At 35.1% G+C, this 18,506-nt stretch overlaps 1 protein-coding gene across 3 annotated transcripts; it reads right to left on the reverse strand.

Moving 5' to 3' along the window:
- Nucleotides 1-1,519: 1,519 nt before the first annotated feature.
- Nucleotides 1,520-17,956, reverse strand: LOC108208888 (protein PHOTOPERIOD-INDEPENDENT EARLY FLOWERING 1). 3 transcript variants are annotated; one of them, XM_017379474.2, is made up of 21 exons: nucleotides 17,827-17,956; nucleotides 16,872-16,973; nucleotides 15,877-15,957; nucleotides 15,494-15,601; nucleotides 15,316-15,396; nucleotides 15,129-15,217; nucleotides 14,914-15,005; nucleotides 14,778-14,839; nucleotides 13,124-13,259; nucleotides 12,895-12,954; nucleotides 12,737-12,810; nucleotides 12,521-12,655; nucleotides 11,621-11,659; nucleotides 11,336-11,404; nucleotides 11,108-11,170; nucleotides 7,954-11,035; nucleotides 7,700-7,764; nucleotides 7,521-7,591; nucleotides 5,220-5,973; nucleotides 3,063-3,586; nucleotides 1,520-2,483 (listed from the first exon to the last, which is right to left on the reverse strand). In XM_017379474.2, the coding sequence occupies exons 2-21, from the start codon at nucleotides 16,929-16,931 to the stop codon at nucleotides 2,039-2,041; spliced, it is 6,090 nt and encodes a 2,029-aa protein (XP_017234963.1). In that variant the 5' UTR covers nucleotides 16,932-16,973; nucleotides 17,827-17,956; the 3' UTR covers nucleotides 1,520-2,038. The 3 variants fall into 3 exon arrangements, with proteins under 3 accessions (XP_017234963.1, XP_017234960.1, XP_017234961.1); XM_017379471.2 differs by having other exon boundaries at nucleotides 12,883-12,954; XM_017379472.2 differs by having other exon boundaries at nucleotides 12,883-12,954; nucleotides 17,759-17,900.
- Nucleotides 17,957-18,506: the final 550 nt, after the last annotated feature.

The following is an 18,506-nucleotide window of genomic DNA, read 5'->3' on the forward strand; positions in this document are numbered from 1 at the left end:
CAGTATGTAATCAACGATTTTTATTATCAAAATTGAGAAAATCTACTTATCTAAACTATTGATAATCGATTATAGATGATCAATTTCATCTCTAGGAAGGTTTTGGCGGTAGGAAGCCTCAAGAGAAGTTGTATGATGATGGTAAGTAGTCGTTAGTTTTGCAAGTTATGATGGAAAGTGTATGTGACTATTGGTGATGATAGACAATGGTGGCAAGCCATGAAAACGTCAGGTAATGGTAGTAAGAGGTCCATTATTACGATTTGGGTGAAGATGATGGTCATATATGTTGCATATATGTTTATATATATATCTATATTCGCGAGATATGCTATATATAAATTAGTGATATGTTATGTACAAATTAGTGATTTCTATAGTTAAAAATAGTGATTAAAAACTGTCCAGAAACTGGTTTTTAGTTTCAAGGCTAATTTGGTTTCTATTGGAGTAGGACTCTCTCTCTATATATATATAGGCCCATGATCAAATAGAAACCACTCTTAAAATAAAAACTAGAAACCAGTTTCCCTACCACTATTTGTAACTACGGGTATCACTAATTTATACTGCACTAATCACAATTTTTATACAGTATGTAAACATCGATTTTTATTATCAAATTTAAGAAAATCTACTTATCTAAACTATTGATAATCGATTATAGATGATCAATTTCATCCGTAGGAAGGTTCTTGACGGGAGGAAGCCGCAAGAGAAGTTGTATGATGATGGTAAGTAGTCGTTAGTTTTGTAAGTTATGTTGGAAAGTGTATGTGACTATTGGTGATGATAGACAATGGTGGCAAGTCATGGAAACGTCTGTTAATGGTGGTAAGAGGTCCATTATTACAATTTGGGTGAAGATGATGGTCATATACGTTGCATATATATGTATATATATATTTATATCCGCGAGATATGCTATATATAAATTAGTGATATGTTATGTACAAATTAGTGATGTCTGTAGTTAAAAATAGTGATAAAAAACTGTCCAGAAACTGGTTTTTAGTTTTTAGACTGATTTGGTTTCTATTGGAGTAGGACTCTATATATATATATATATATATATATATGTATTATATGTTTGTGATATTAATTTTTTTAAGTTCTATATATATAAATATATATATATATATATATATATATATATATATATATGATATATGTTTGTGAAATTAATTTTTTTTTTTTTAAAATGTGATTATACGACGCCATCATAGGGTTGAGTTCACCCCTCAGTTACACAAAAAGCTTTGTATTAACTGAATCCATTAGGAACAAAACACATAAAAGACCTTGTATTAATATAATTTATTTTCTATTATAAACATTTGTGAAAAGGTTAACCAAACACAGGTATTTCCCATGTTTTTTATATTTTGTATCAAGCTATATGTTTACCAAGAGTAATACACTAAAATCCTGTATTTTCTTACTAGCTTCTAAAAGTATAAATAAATATTTAAACATGATACATAAAAAGAGAATAATTGCTATTTGTTTGCCAAGAGTAAGACACTAAAATCCTGTATTTTTTAACTAACTTTTAAAAGAATCAATAAATATTTCAAAATGATACATATAAAGAGAATAATTAATATACAGAGGGAGAAGGGGACATGATAATAGGCTAAAGGACTGATCTATATTGATTTCTATTTTTTTGGTCACAATCTAACTTGTCCCGAAAACTTTCTATAAGATTAGAAATTCCTGCTGTACTAATGTCTCTGTCAATAACCAACCAACCAGTCCCTCTATGAATACATATCTAGTGATACATATCATACTGCAACTAATACTACAAAGAAGGGAGGTTACATTCTATGTGCAGTTGTTTGTAACTCAGCTTGCAGCGACATTTTTCAGCCATTTCTATAACATTCAAAATCTTCCACCTTGTAATTTATCCTCCAACACCCAAACACCCTACCCGACGAGTACTCAAAAGTCAGTTGGAGAATCAATTTCCAAGACGCCGGCCACTTAGCACCACAATAAATTAGTTGTCTCCAGAAATTTAAACTTAAGCTTACCCAATGTCAGTAAAGTCTGAAAATGATGAATAATCTTCTAACCCTGAAGTTAAACCAGGATCATAGTAATGCATGGACATTTCAGAACATGTCAAATCCGATGTTAACAAGTCTTCGAGGTCAAAAGATGAACCACTTTCATAACTAGTGGTTCCAACATCTGGAGCTATCATATCAAACCTTGAATCACTATCTCTTGTTGCCACCATTACTTGTCGGAAAACTGGATCACCAACTGCACACTGCACGACACTGGATTCTGTGATAGTCTTCCTCACTTTTGACTTAGCAGACTTTACAGGCTCAGAGATAGGCAGCTTGTGTTTTCCTAGGGATTGCACTTTCAAAGGCATCCGTAACTCCACATCTAGTGATGATGAAAAAGATGAATTCGGTGCCATGCAATCTTCACCTCTAGATTCTCTAGATTCACAAGAGGTCCTACAAATTCAGGAATATGCATGATACACAAATGAGAATATGACATGGAAGCTTGCCATAAAAAAACATCATAAATAGATGACTTTAAGGAGACAACATATACAGCTAGTAAACAATATACTAATATGATGACTAATTTAAATTTTGATCGGTAATCATTATTTTTGAATTTTGATCTGTAACCATTATTTTTGAATATTGATCGGTAATCATTATTTTTAAATTTGATCGGTATTCATTATTCAAATAATTTTAGGGTTCAAAGACTAATTATATTGGGAAAACCAAATTAAGAAGAATAAATCAGATATTTCTCAGATTCCAAAAAAAAAAAAGCAAATCAAGTTTTTTTATTAGAATCCAAACACTAAATTAATTACATTCCAAATAAAACATATATCAAGTTACTTGACAGCTATAGGAAGATGGCGGCAGAGACAAGAGACAAGAGGGAGAGAGCATCGGTGCTGTTTGACTAGTCTACCTACCTTTCTAGCTTTTAGTGACAAATTAGTTAATTTTACTGAACCAAATTTTAATACAAAACAGAAACTACTTTTTGCTTGAAAAATTACTTACCTGAATCTGTTTTCAGCCACAAGAGAATATCTAATTTTATTACCACCAGCATCCGTGCATGTTGACGGAGATTGTTCAGGGCCACATATTGACACATTTACAATGGATGGCAACATAACTGGGTCACTGGTCCCCCTATCTGGAAGTTCAAGCGAAATCACCAGCTCATCCATAACACTTGAATCCTCACCCCTAGAGCCGAGGATGGCAACTCCATCATGTCGTGATGTAGCATCTACATCATGCAGGGCAGCTGCAACTAGCTTTTTACTTGTGCTGAGATTAGCAAAGTTCATTCTTGATGATGTCCCAGCTGTAACAGTTCTGGATATATGATTCACCGCAGAAGGAAGAAACCTTGCACCTGGGTAAAAGCTAGCCTCAGAAGTTGAGTTGCTGTGTTTTTTGTAGCGGCCAGATGACGCTCTCCAGACAGAAGAAAGCAACGCAAAAAAGTGCTTTTGAATGAGAGGCTCATTATCCGGAAGCTCGGAAACAGCACCCAATAACAAGCGTACATTATCCTATCATACAAGAAAAACTCTTTTCACAATGTACAATTCAACAACTTATAAACAAGAACAGCACTAAAAAGGTGGAGGTCATGCGCAAAAATATAAGTAACTGATTCAAAAATTATATGGATCCAAACACAAGTAATCCATCAATACTATAATAATTATAGTCCTTTTTACTTGGCATATACTATATTATTGTAGGAACATTATGGAGACGTCATCTTTTTCATGTCCACATAAACCTAATTTGGTATAGGCATCCATCACAAACTTTTGTGCAATTAACAGATTATAATGCTTCTCCTTTACACAGATAAAAGTTTTGCTCAACAAGCAACAATAAGTGATTAAAACAGACTACCCCCCCAACCCCCAACTCTCTTCCTCGCACCGGACTTGCTTGCTTGACAAGATTTGGCAAAACACCCCAGAAACATCCCCAGGTATGTTGGACCAGTTAATGAGTAACTACACTTATGGTCAAATATGTTATACTGTCTTGCACCATTTAGACCTTGTTCATACTTCAGATTACTACCACACTACCAACAGAATAAGGGCAACTGTGGTCGCATTACACAGTTATTACTAGTATAGTGTGTGTTATTGGCACAAGCATCACGGAGATCACTCAAGGTAAGGGTCTTACTAAACATAAATATATTAAGAAGTTATTCATAAATATATTAAGAAGTTATTATCATTCCCAAACTAAGGATGACCGCCAAGCATGGTTATTACGGCTCCAAGTCGAGCCTCGATGCCTTAGTACATTCAAGAAGACTAGTCCACAAGTCACCCAACTAGTCATAAATAGTCAACAAGTCTTTCATAATACATGTTTTTACTCAATTTAATCATTTAACAAATCAATTATATAATTTTAATCAAAAGTAATAGAATAATAAGTTCAAATCAAGTATATTTACTACATAATAGCATCACAATACCATATATCAACCATGTTCTACAAAATAAAAACATGAGTGATACTCAAAAATAAGCAAATATCATATCATATTCATCTGTCATTGCTTGGATTGGGCAATGGTACACCGTAATCATGGTTATCCAAGCGCCAAGTCCAGCTTCGAGGAACTCAGCGCCTGAGTACATTCAGGTCATCTAGTCGTTGACTAGTCATCTTCGTGATAACCATGCCGCCAAGATCTTAGTAAAAGAATATAATCTAGTAACATCACAATATAAAGTCTGGAAGCAAAATTAATTCTTATTATTACGCCCCACGTACGACTGAACGACGATGAATTATCTCCATTTATGCTTTAATAGTATATATATAGTATTGGTTAGATCTATACGCAACAGAATGAGTAAATTGTAAACTATAATATACTTACTATTTGCCTTTTGCCTCGAATTTCCTTCTGCATAGGTATTTTTTTAGTGAACTATAGCATAAAATACCGGTATTTCAATTCCTCACTTCTATATCTGTCTAGCCAATTCGGAAAGATTTAACACCAATATTAAAAGCTAAGAAACTAGGTTACCATGATATCAAATGACAGAGTACATCGTTCAAATATGTACACTCATCTAAAATTGGATAATGCATCTGATCAGATTTTTCTTTTTTCATGCTACCTATTAAAAATTCTTGGCTAATAAAGCTTACCTCTGTTACTCTAAGAAGAGACTTTCCTGAACCTGCATTATTTAGCTTGTCATTCTGGATTTCTGTTGATGACAAGATGTATCTTTGGAAGAGTTCTCTAAACCTTTCACAACAATGGACAGGATGCCTAAAGATTCCCCTGTAATAACCACCAGCAGTAATCCCATACAAGACCTCACTAACCAAGCTCCAGTGTGGACCATATTCATGTACAACAGCACATAGTACTGCATCTTCAGCCGGCATCCAAGTATCCGGAGAAGGGAAGCAATCTTTAGACCACATACTTCCCTTCTTTTTCATTTTCTCTGGTCTTATGGTAAGAACCCGCTTCACAGGCATTGATGTAATTGAGATTTTACCTCCCATCTTGGTCCTACTTATTGGCTTATGTTCAATATCAATATCTTTTGGTTCGTCCTGCTGCTTACTGAACATATTGAAATCCAAAGCTGATGGAGAAATTTCTGCAGGGGTTTTCTTTGTCTTCTTGGCCTTCTTCGAATTATTACTACTTGGTCCTGCTTTACGCTTCTTGTCTACACTGGTAGGTGCTGGTATCCTGTCTGAAGAGGTATTGAACTCAGGGTCGTCATCGTCATCTATAGACATCGGCTCAGAAACGAATTCTATAGGTGACTCTTCCTTTACAGCTCTTGATTCAGAAACCAGTGCTCCTCTCTTTAGAGATTTGAACTTGGTTTTCCTCTTTTTCTTTTTGGACTTGGGTTTAGGAGTAACCGCATAATCATTCCTGCAGATACAGTAGCATTGCTTATTAGTAACAGAAAGATAAAATCGCTGATGTAGACATAAGTATTCATTACAATAATGTATGTCGGCTTTATAGTGTTATCTAAAATCTATACACACAATATATGTGCATGCGTACACCAAGCTAAGTTTCCTGTGCCTTGATCCAGTCAGTTCTGTACATAACACTAGTGCAATTTAGAAAGGCCCATGATGATTACATGCTACAAAAGTAGTTGTACTTGATAATTAGATGATGTGTGTTAACTTATAACTGTGATAGCAGGCATCAGCTCTCCTGTCAACAAACAACAAAGAAAAAGCAACAAGACCATATTGTGTTGCTACTGTTCTTGCCCTGTAACCGCCATTTTCAGGATACTGCCCTCTATAGTAAATACATAAAGAAAGGGAAGTAAATGCTAGGAAAAAGTAAAGCCCGACATTTGACATGTGGCTTCTGCCAAAGAGCATATACACTAACAGGCAAAAATTATAATCTTGTTAATACTGAACTGCAAAAAAAACCAATTGGGGAGTCCCTACTCCCTATGTGTTTTAGTCATTTCACGAAGTACTACATTTTAACTAATGTACATAATAGAATTGAGGGTATTTCACATGAGTATGTTCTATAGTAATGAATAATGTCATATTACTAAAAATCTCACCATAAAGTACCATTTGGGTACACAAAGTTGAAATGATATTTTTTTCAACACTTGCAACCCAACAGCTGAGCATTGCCCTTGGATAATGTGATTGTAGCATGGCAACAAGATAACTAACCATGTCTAAAGATGAAAAGATAAATCTAGACTCTAAAGGAATGATTTTTACATACATGTACTAGGACAGGAGTAGGTAACATATAGACACTATTTAGCAAAAAAAAGTAATCCACTTTCTGTATTTGCATGGCAACAAGATAATCAATCATGTCTAAAAAATAACTAGATATTTATACAAGAGTAATGTGAACTCCAATACAGAGTTATACACACACACACACACACTATAGGAATAGGGATTAACACACTTTCTGGTTTGCACCGTGGCATTAATGGTCAATAGCAGTTTAGGGAGCAGGCATGTATTTTAAAATTCTTGTTGTGTCTATCATAATTTTGAAAACCTGTTACGGTTAAATAGTTTATTGCTACACATCACACAGAACAATATAAGTTCATATACACTCGAAGTTGCGGATGATCTTTCAAATCAAACAGTTAGATTGGTCAAAGAAAATCAACTCATATCAATCCTCATGCACTAAACAAGAAATGCAAATATACATGTACAACTCTATGCAGACACAACCAATCTTTTCAAAATAATGCAGTACAGTAAACTAATCTAGTTAAAATATGTTATAATGGCGATGGAACCTCACGTTTCAGAATGTAGTATTTGATAATCAGAAATTCAGAATATTGACCAAACTAGCATTAAAAGTCATACACAAGATATATAGTAATGCATTCACTATTCAGAGACTATAAAAACATTTAGCTCAATAAACTTCCTAAATCACAGGTATTTTCTTACTGCATGGAGTCGGAATATTCATGATCTGCGCGTTCCTTCTCTTTAGCTTCCATTTCCAATTCTTCCATTAACTAAAAAAAAAAAGCAAATGCAAAAATCTATTAAGATCAACAGTACTAAGCAGTCGATGATTTAGCCAATTTCCCAATGGAAACTACAAGAAAAAACCTTCTACAGACCTGATGTTTGGCCAAGGCTTCAACTTGTTGTTTGTAAACTTCAGTTGCGAACTCAGCATCCCATTCTGATAAAAGAAGAATACTATGGTAAACAAAACTCCTCAATGCTGTTCAGAAGTACTCTTAAGACACACAAAACATCTTATAAATATCTTTCTAAGACACTTTGGACTAGGGGGGGGTGGGGGGGTACAGCTAAACTATGTTGCTATTTTTGTTTCTACAACAGAGCTTGACAGTTAGGAACCACTTACGTTCATATACAAAAGGCTCTTCATCATCATCAATCTCAGCTTCCATATCCTCCTTCAACTTCTCAATGCGATCAAGTTCCCATTCAGTTTCCTCAAACCTAACTTGTGATTCAACAGCTGCCTTGTCTATTATAGGGTCCCATAACTCTAGAAAACGTACTGCATATCGGTCAATTGGACGTAGCTGACTCTCAAAAGATAGGATTTCCTGCCCTGCTGCTGCAGCAGCAGCAGCCATTTGTTTGACATCAGCTAGCATGTCGACATCATCTTCTTGACCAGCCAAAGTAATAGCTCCCTCTCCAATCATATCACCCGCAGTGATCATTTCACAATGTTCTCTATTTGATGTTTTAGCCAAACCAGTGTTAACAGCTGACACATGACCATCCTCCTCATTAACAACTTCATCATCATCTAACCTCCCAACAGCTTCTTCAGTAAATTCCTGATTCTCGACAGCCTCTTCCTGCTCAACTTTTTTCAAAGCCATGTAGTCTGCTTCATCTTCAGCATTCTTCAACGCAGCATCAACATCTGCATTGGAAAAAGAGACTTGGATCTTGTCATCACTTAGATCCTCCATCTGAATCTGCTTCGAAGGAATTGTTCTATGGCCAGAAAACAAATCAATTGGATCTAGTTTCTTAAAAAAATCTGTATTGTAGCCTCCACTCTGTATGACCAAATCATCAAGAGCGCGCTTCTGATTTGCTTTCTTCAAAATATTTTCTTCAATAGTGCTCTCACTGATTAACCGATAAATGTGTACTTCACGTGTCTGTCCTATCCGGTGGCACCGATCTTGAGCCTGTTGATCCATAGCAGGGTTCCAATCACTATCATAAAAGATAACTGTATCTGCCCCGACTAAATTGACACCAACACCACCACTTCGTGTTGACAATATGAAGAGAAAATACTTTGGATTTGTGTTAAACCGCTGCATCAATGTTTGCCTCTCCTCCGGCTGAGTGGAGCCATCCAAGCGCATGTAGGTGTAGCCATATAAGCTAATAAAGGCCTCTAGGACATCCAGCATTTTAGTCATTTGTGTAAAAATCAGCGCTCTGTGACCTTCAGATTTCAGTCTCCTCAACAAAATGGAAAGTTCTTGCAGCTTACCACAGTCGAACTGAATTAGTCTCCTATCAGGGAAATATACTTGCCTCCTCACAATTGCAGGCCGAATAGGTGTCAGAAGGGGTGACAAGAGTTCAGCACATCTCTCCTTATATCCTGGTTGAACAAAAAGAGAACTTCCAGTTCTACTGCACCAACAAACAGGGGTTGGGGCCCGTGCTGCGGGAATCGCAAACATGAAACTCTCAACTTGATCAACCATTTTATGGAACCGTTCAACAGGAGATAAAATAATGTTAGCAAGCACAGAAGAGTTCAAATAGGAAGGCGTTGTCCCCTCAGTCCTGTCAATGCCATAGAGAGGGTTTCTGATTGTTACAAGTTCTCGCATATTCATCGAATATATAGGCTTTTTCCTGCATCGCAAGGAATTCCACCAGGAAATTGCTTTTGCCCGTTCCTTTGCTTCTTTAATTCTCTCCTCGAAGATCGCCTGTTGAATTTCTTCAAAAATGTTTCCTCCATGTGCCTTTTTCATATGCCTGAACCCAGAAGTGATTTGCTCATAATTCTCCAGGCTAGCCCGTCCCTCAATTAAGCTTGAAGGGGTGGCAATAGCTTGAACTTCATCACTCTCCCAAGAGTTCATGTAAAAATCTAGATGGGTGAATAATAATCCCAACCCACTGAGATCAACTTCCGAAAATGGACTTGGTGTAAAGATTGAGCAAACAGAAGAACTCAATTGGGTGTCAATGGCATTCATATCAAATGAACTGACAATTGGCCGACCTTCAAAAAGATCAGGATGATTACAAACTTTGCGAAGTTGCATTATAACACTGATCATTCCAAAGAAATTGGAGCTCGCCAGAGTCGCTTGTGTCTCTGAGCTAGCAATATAATCTTCATACAAGTTCCGCTGTCTCCTAGAGAGTCTGCAGTATATGACATGTTCATGTTTCATTGGTAGTTGCTTCTCAACATCCCTTTTCAATCGACGGAGAATAAAGGGACGAAGAACATTGTGCAACCTATCAACAACTTCTTTGTTTACCTTTTCTTGACCATCTACCATTCCTGATATTGGGTTGCTGAACCAGTCCTTAAATTCTTGATGGGACTGAAAAATGTGAGGCATCAAAAAATGCATAAGCGACCATAGTTCCATCAAATCATTCTGCAAAGGAGTGCCTGTTAAAAGGATTCGCCGCTTTGTGTTGAAATTCAGAAGAGTCTGCCACCTTTGAGATTTCCAGTTTTTTATTAAATGAGCTTCATCCAAAATCAAGTATTTCCACTTCTTCCTCTTGAAGATTTTAGAATCTTGAATAACTAGTCGGTATGTCGTTATACATATATGGAAGGAATTTGGTTTCAGCCATCCTTGTCTTTTTATTTTCCGTTCTTTTGCACATCCAAAATAAGTTAGTATCTTAAAAGCAGGACACCATTTGAGAAATTCAGTTTCCCAATTCAGCATTACACTTGTTGGAACAACAATAAGATGAGGGCCCCATATCCCTTTTTCACATGCTAGGTGCGCAAGCAGTGCAATAGTCATTATTGTCTTCCCCAGCCCCATTTCGTCAGCTAAAATTCCATTCAGTCTTTTCTCATACATTGTCACAAGCCAGTCAAGGCCAATATGTTGATACTCACGAAGAGAGAACTTCAGGAGGAAAGGGTGCTTTGTGCGAACTTTAGTGGTCGAGAATGTATTTCCAGTTGGTTGTGCCGATCTTGCAGCGGCAGCTGCATCAGCAATCCTGCTCTCATTCTCCCCTGCTTCATCACTATTCTGATCAGGCTGTGCTTCTTGTTCTCTGGAAACAGGAGACATTACAGGGCTACGTTCGTTGGGCTCATCACTTACTTCAACAGGAACAGGTTGCAGTTCCACATTAGTAGTTTGCTCTGCCGAAGCATCCGAAAGATTTTCAGAAGAAGCATACTCAGACCCAGAGTCATCCTCTGTCTCATCACCAGTACTCCGGATCTAACACAATATAAAGATGATTAAGATATGTAATGAGCTCTCGAGCAATAAATGAAAACATCTGTAGCATACCTTTTTATACCTTGCAAGCAATTCTTCTATAGGAATTTCATTCTCCTTCTGCAACAATGCGATCTGCATAAGGTAATACGTGATTAAAAACAAAGACATCTGAAAATTACATAACATGGAAGAGAATGTCACACATAAATGCGCATATATCAACGTTTAAGGTCAATGAAGACTTGAGTATCTGGTAGCATGTTAACCAGGAGCTTATGATCTACAAGTCCTCTTTACCTCATCTGTGGCATTATTTGATTCAGCATTTGCTATGCATTCTTCCTCGGACAATGTCGTCTCATCATCCTGCACAGTCAGCAGAGACATGGCACAAAAATATTTGAATAAGATTTTGCACCATACTGACACCAAATTATGAACTAAAACCTAGTGTCCAGTTACTGATTGGTTGCTGAGTGCTGATTCTATAATCACAAGTTACTTCAATGCAGAGACTATGAATCTCAAAAGAAAAAAATATTATCAATATGAATACAGAGACTAAAGTGTCACATTACATACCTTTTCATCTCCATTTGCAAGAACGAAGTCACCATCCTCCTGGATAAATATGAGACATAAATTTTAATAAAACAAATGGTAGAGGACGGTGGTGTTTAAAAGGTACATTTTGAAGAGAGATGGGAAGCGAGCGAGAGAGATGTGGGGGGGGGGGGGGGGGGGTAATTATCAGTTATCATCTACTGACTCTTGCCAGTTGCCAGATCATTAATCAATCATAATTTGGTAACTTAACATTCCAACAACTCTCCACAATCCCAATACTTCTTATTTTGCAATTACTTGCATCTTAGACAGACCACGCTCATCAATTAAGTATTAGAATCTTCTGATTCATATAGTTCTGTCGGTGAACATTGGCTAATCAGGGATAGGAAACTACCCTTTAACTAAGTATCAGTTTTATCCCATTAGTTCTATAATTAAAACAATTTGAGGATTAAACAATTGTAAGTAAATTTGAAATTCACTCTCTGTGGTTGAAAATTTAAATTTCCCACTGAAAAAATCAAGGTTACTCGTTCCAAAAAAAGGTTGGAATGTCGGCATGGATCAGTGCAATTGATTAAACTCTAAAAATTATTTACAAAAAGATAAATAAATCAAATAGAACGCAAAAAAATATATACAGTTGCACACTTCCAAAGTATATTCAGGAGCAACGAGAGATAATTACAATCTTGCTGAGCTATTATGAAACAGCAAAAGATTAATGACATGCTCCCATGGCAAGAATAGTGTCTCAACAGATAACACCCAATGCCAATTACTATACTCCAAGTGCATAAATTCCAATTTTAATTAACCTCCACATGACACAAATAATTTGCACCAACAAAATAAAAAAATATCACAGAATATTTAAGATAATTTCAATCGTTCCAATTATTTTATTTGCACCTGTTCATCACTGAAATCATATGCCGTATGATTATTTCCCAACTCTTGAACAGACGCACTTGTATTTCTTGCTTTTACAGCATCTACTTTTGCAGCAAGCTTTTCTGAAATTGATAACCTACCATTACTCTCCTCCTGTAAAGAGCCAAGAAAAACAGCTGAACACTATATTTTCACGTAAATAGAAATGGGATCCACAAAACCCATACAACTTACACAACGACGAACAGATGCTGCATCAATGCTGCCTCCTTCAGTGCAAAATTCAGTTGATACATCATTCTCGTTACCTATTAAATTAGTAATTACTTGTTAAAGCACTTCATGGCGTGGGAAAGAATTAATTACTTACTGCTACTTACTTTGACTGTCACCTGTTGCCTGAGTAGATATAGCTCCTCCTGCTTTCTTTTCAGGGCTATTTTCACAGCTCTCTGGAAGTATTCATTGTACAGGAAAAAGCAGTTGATAAGAAGGAAGAAAGAATATGCCCGCAAAAGGTAGAAAGATAATTGCTGGTGATATAGAAGTTTTAAAAATACAGAACGTAGAACATGAATTCATATATGTAGGACCTCAAAGAAGGTAACACTAATCACCAACCTTTCTGCACTCCATAACGCTTAAGTAGCTCTTCAAGAGGTAGATCAATTTCACTGTGCAAAGCTGCAAGTTCCTCTTGTCTTTCCTCAGCAGTAATAAGGGCCTCATCTTCCTCAATAGTATGTTCATCATCCTCCTAAAGCAGCATCATAATATCAAGAAATAATCTAGATGAATGTTAAACATACTGTTGTAACATTACAAGATTTAAAGTCTCAATAGAAGAATATAGCAAATATACACTACATAGAAAGTACAGGTAGATGACTGCCAAATGGAGACAAGTAATTGATCAATAAACTATTGTTAAACCTTGAATCATATAAATGATTTTTCCAACTTTATAAAGGGAACCGAGCAGAGCATTGGTTTTAAATTTTTTTAAAACAAAAACCAGCTGACCTAGTTCTGTCCAAAGTGCGAGTGCTTCGTGTTCAGCTATTGTAAACAAAAGATCAAAAAAACTCAAGAGGGGGCAAATTGAACCACGCGATTTCAATCAGAGTTAACATATGGTTGATTGACGATTAAGTGGCCTAATTATATTATGTTTGATACAATGCCACATGCTATTAATATGTTAACTATTTGAGCCACTAAAAAATTGTTTCATATAGAGTGCGTGAGTGTGAGTGTGTGTGTGTGTGTGTGTGTGTGTGTGTGTGTGTGTGTTGGGTGTTTGTTTTAGCCAATCTTCGAGTAGTGCTTACTTATGAGTTTTTTAGAGATTTATTTGTAGCTTAATCGTCTTGGCAAATCTTTGATAAATAAGTGTTTGGTCAAAAAAAAAAAACAAAGAACATGTCTAGGTACATAAACTGAAGAATAAGCACCTAATTTTAGAAGATCACCTAAACAAAAACCCTTGGCCAATCTTTAATAACTAAGTGCTTATTTTTTAGGAAAAAAACCTGCTTAGGTACTTCTGGTATATATATTCAGCATTCAGTCAACTATGTCATTTGACGCACGCTAGATATTCCACAATGATATATTCTGAGCGGTATTCAACTTTTCTAAGCTAGTCATATAAAGTGCTGCAAATTACATTATATTTACTTTACATCATATTTATTTTACATCAGAAAGACTGTTTTCGTACACTGTAGTGAACTTGCACAGATTATTGTCGTTCCTTTGGTAGTGACATTGTTGTCACTTCTTAGAATTAGCAGTTTCTCGTAAAACTATTTAGTAAATACCTGATTGATTAGCTTTTTCTGACACAAACCAAAACCTCTAACCCAAAAAGTTCCTTAAAGTAGCTTTTTCAAAATTAGCTTTCTGGATCCAAACCTCTATTTCAATCTGCTAACTACCAAACAATAATTTTAGTGGATTCTAGTAGTCAAACCTCTAAAACACCTCAAACCTCTAATTTTGCCCAAAACCTCTAACTTCCAAACAGGACCATAATAAAACTAAGCTACTTTCCTAGTCGAATCATACTCTGAAAAGATAAACTAATATAAAAGAATACTTCCCAACTTAAAACTATTCCAGAGTCTCATATATTGCTCTCAAATAGTTTTTGTATGTGCTATTGTCCATTGCCCATCATCACTCCTAGTAAACCAGTAAACTACTTAACCAAATTATTAAATTATAAGACAAACATGAATATTAATTTAATTTAAAAAGATCGAAGACTCACTAATTGCCCTTCAGATGCTGCATCGTAATCTTCATCATTATCCGCAAGATCTGATTTAGATTCTGCAAACCAAACAAACTATGGTCAGAAGTCAGAAGCAAATCCAGAATTCATAGAGTAATAAAAATCTAACTACCAAAATTTTGAATGCTCAAGTGTTCTTGATTTGAATAAGAATGTCCTGGAACTGGCGAGGCAACAAGGTTTTCTGCCAACATCGTTGAGTACCTAGAAAACAAAATAATATTTTATTACTGTCCTGTCTGAAATGAGCATAATTGGAGGTGGATTCATGTTCGCCATAAATCCAACAGACATGATAATATTAATTTACAAAAATGAGAAATGTACCTCTCTGTTTGCCCCAAGAGGAATTCAAGTTGTTTATTCTGTGCTTTTTTCTTTTTTTCTCCAACCTCAAGCTGATGTTTGTAGACCACCTATAAAAATTGTTATGTTAAAGGAGGATTCAATTAAGAATCTTATATCTGAAAAGATAAATATATGGTTTGGCAAAGTTATCATTATATGGCCTTGCCAGCTTCTCAATCTTGATCCAAAATTTCTTCACATCTTTTGATATATTGAGAGCAACTTTTCTCATTCGATGCTCCTCCTCCTACAGAATTTGTAATCGTGCAATTTCAGTACTTTGTATGTGAATGTCAACTCCATCAGGAATATTTTCAATTTTCATAGAGGAACAAATGACCAACCTTCACTCTTCTTTCTCCCCTTGTGGCCTGATCCAACATGCCTTTGCTGGCTCTTATAGCAACCTTCTTTGCCAAGGCCAGTTTCCATTTTCTCTCAGACTCAAAATCCTGTAATAATATGAGGATCGTAATCTCGTAGTAATATAATTTAGTATACAACATGACTCTGGGCAATACTTGTGCACACAGCCATGTATGTTCCTTTTTCCAGTGTAAAACAGAAGTGGGGAAGGAACCATAGACCTTAAAGTTCTTCCTTTAATGTTTACATCCCCTCGCTAATCACTTACAGTATCCGTTAACATACATTTAAACATGCAAATCTGAGGAGTATAGACAAGGAGAACAAAACATATGCCAAGGCATAGCAGATATTATATTACCTTCGATAGCCACACCATTTCTTCTAGAACATGATCCCAATGTGTTTTGGGGCGTCCAGGATCTTTAGGTGGTTCAAGTGCCTAAAACAGAAGCCAATATCAACAGACAATAAGTCAAGAAAAAAAATCAAGATAATTACATCATGACCAGCTTAACTGTGACAGAGGTGTCCACAAGTTACACTATAAACATTGTTTCAGTCTAATTCGAGGGAACGAGAAAGAATCGTCAAAAATCACAAATTTATCATAGGGAGGCACTACATCATATGTGCGAAAAACCATCTGATCTTTTGCTACATTTCTCAAAACTGCTGATTACTGTATAATAATTTGAAACACACTAATAAAGTTAACAGCCGCTCTTGAATAATACAACCTACTTATGAGTAGGCATCAAAAGATGGGTTGCGGATGTCTAAATTAAGCCGCAGCACAGACAAATGAATTTTAAGCCTAGACTATCCTTCAACAAATCAGTGTTGAATGTTTTTTGACAAAACTCCTTGAGAACAATTTTTAAAAGTAATTAAATATATATAGAAGATTAAAGACTCATATCTTCTCTAGTACAGGCTACAGCATCACAAACTAAGAACAGACAAAAGTATGTATGAACAAGCACATCGAAAAGAGAAAATTAAACACGTTTTTCACCCTCTTAAAGTTTCTATATGCCTTAGAAATTGTTGATTACATGTTCGCCGTAACTAAAGAATAGAGAGAGAAGGTCATATTATCCAGAGCAATCAAGTTTTCGGAAAGGTATTGATATGGCATTCACTTGATAAAATTTTGCTTAATGACTTTCCAGAACAATCCCAAGATCATTAATTCTCATATCAAGTTACCCTGATGTTCTGATAGTAAATTACGGTCGTAACTAATCATTGCTTCTATTTTCTTCTAATGTTCGTTGAAGTTATGGGTTTAAGCACAACATGCATGCATGCACGTCTCAAAGAAAAGGTATACAAACATAACAATAAGCGTACCTTTTGTCGCTTAGTGCGGGGCTCATGGTCAAATTTAGATTTTGGACCTTTCGATGCCATACTATCCGCAAAATAATTATTTCATATCAGAATGTCGTTACCCTGTAAGAAGACAGAGAGATAGATATTAACAGAAACAATTGCCCGAACAAAGCAATATAAAGTAAACTGCAAAAGAAACAAAATATCGTGCGGAGGAACTTTTTATCACAACAAATTTATCTTGCACTGAACCAATATAATAAGCAAATAAAAGGTGCAGGAAGCTCAAGGAGCTCGTAAAACTAATAAAAACAGACATGTTACAGATTCCATAAATTGCAAACGTCACATGTGAGAATCATTATAAATATAAATTAGAGCAAGGGCTAGCAAAAACCAACAACATTTAAACCAAATTGCTGATGTTGATTCCAAAAACATACTACACACTCAAAAATTTAACAAAGTAACACACAAGCGCGCGTATATAACACCAGATATCTTCAGTTTAGCGCTAAGTAGATATCTTCAGTTTGGCGCTAACTTTTACTCAACAAACTCGTAATTAAATCAATAACATCATAACATAACATAACATACAGTTAAAAAACATTAACAAATATATATCCATAATAATCAAAGATAATCGACTCAGAGAGGGAGACTTGTTCATCTACAACCCACGGCACTAGAAAATCTTCGCTTCTTTTCACTTTTTATCACAACAATTGATGAAGCTGAAAGCTAAAAGGCTGACAATTACTCACGAAATAGTAAAAATGTGTGTATATAAACATGTCCACGCATATATATACACAAAAACAGATACATAGATGTGTATAAACAAAATTAACTTGAACCATATCGTTTTCTACCGATTGGTGAGTTGATAAGAGTAATTTTACCAAGAAAAACAACGACTAGGAGAGAAAAAGAGACGAGTAATTGAAAAAAGTAGTTAACAGATCTGAACCCTAGGTGTTTGTCGGAAAAGATGGTGGATCGCCGTTGAAGAAATAAAATTGTCGCCGCCGGTGTGTATGTGCTTTTGTTGTGTGTACTTGTGAGAGATACATACGATAAAAAATATAAAATATCATCTAACATACCCAATAAACCCTTGGACATTTTTATTAGAAAACTCTAGGTGGGTCGCTTATCTAATCTAAAAGCTAAAAAGATTTTAAATTTTATTTTAACTAATTTGCACAAATTTCATTTTCTTTTTATTTACTAAAACTTCAATATAAATTTTTGGTTTGTATGGATAATTTTCGGACAACACCCATTATTATTTCAAAAACCTTACTCTTCACCATCTTTTAGTTTTAATTTTAATATTGAATTTTTGAGTATTTATAAAAAAGTAAATCAATAAAATTTAAATAACATATAATTCAAATTATAGATATATTTTATTTTACTCTAAATTTTTATAGTATAATTTTGATAAAATTTTCATAAATTTACTAATAATTGAACAATCAAAACCAAATTTTTATAAAAATGTATGATAATAATTAATATATATATATAATATATAAATTAACAAAATTTATAAGAAAATTAGTATAACTATTAATAGATAATTTATATCGTGTTTCTATTGAGATATGAAAATAAATATATTTATATGTTATATAAGATAATATG

Source organism: Daucus carota, chromosome 2 (assembly GCF_001625215.2).
Source record: "Daucus carota subsp. sativus chromosome 2, DH1 v3.0, whole genome shotgun sequence".
NCBI lineage: Eukaryota > Viridiplantae > Streptophyta > Magnoliopsida > Apiales > Apiaceae > Daucus > Daucus carota.

Bases quoted from the DNA above. Each gene is read 5' to 3' on its own strand.
- LOC108208888 (XM_017379471.2), bottom strand. From the start codon at position 16,931: ATGGCATCGAAAGGTCCAAAATCTAAATTTGACCATGAGCCCCGCACT. The intron at 15,397-15,493 runs GTTGGTCATTTG...CAAATTCTGTAG, and splicing joins GGGGAGAAAGAAGAGTGAAG to GAGGAGGAGCATCGAATGAG. The intron at 15,218-15,315 runs GCAAGGCCATAT...CAATTTTTATAG, and splicing joins GGATCAAGATTGAGAAGCTG to GTGGTCTACAAACATCAGCT.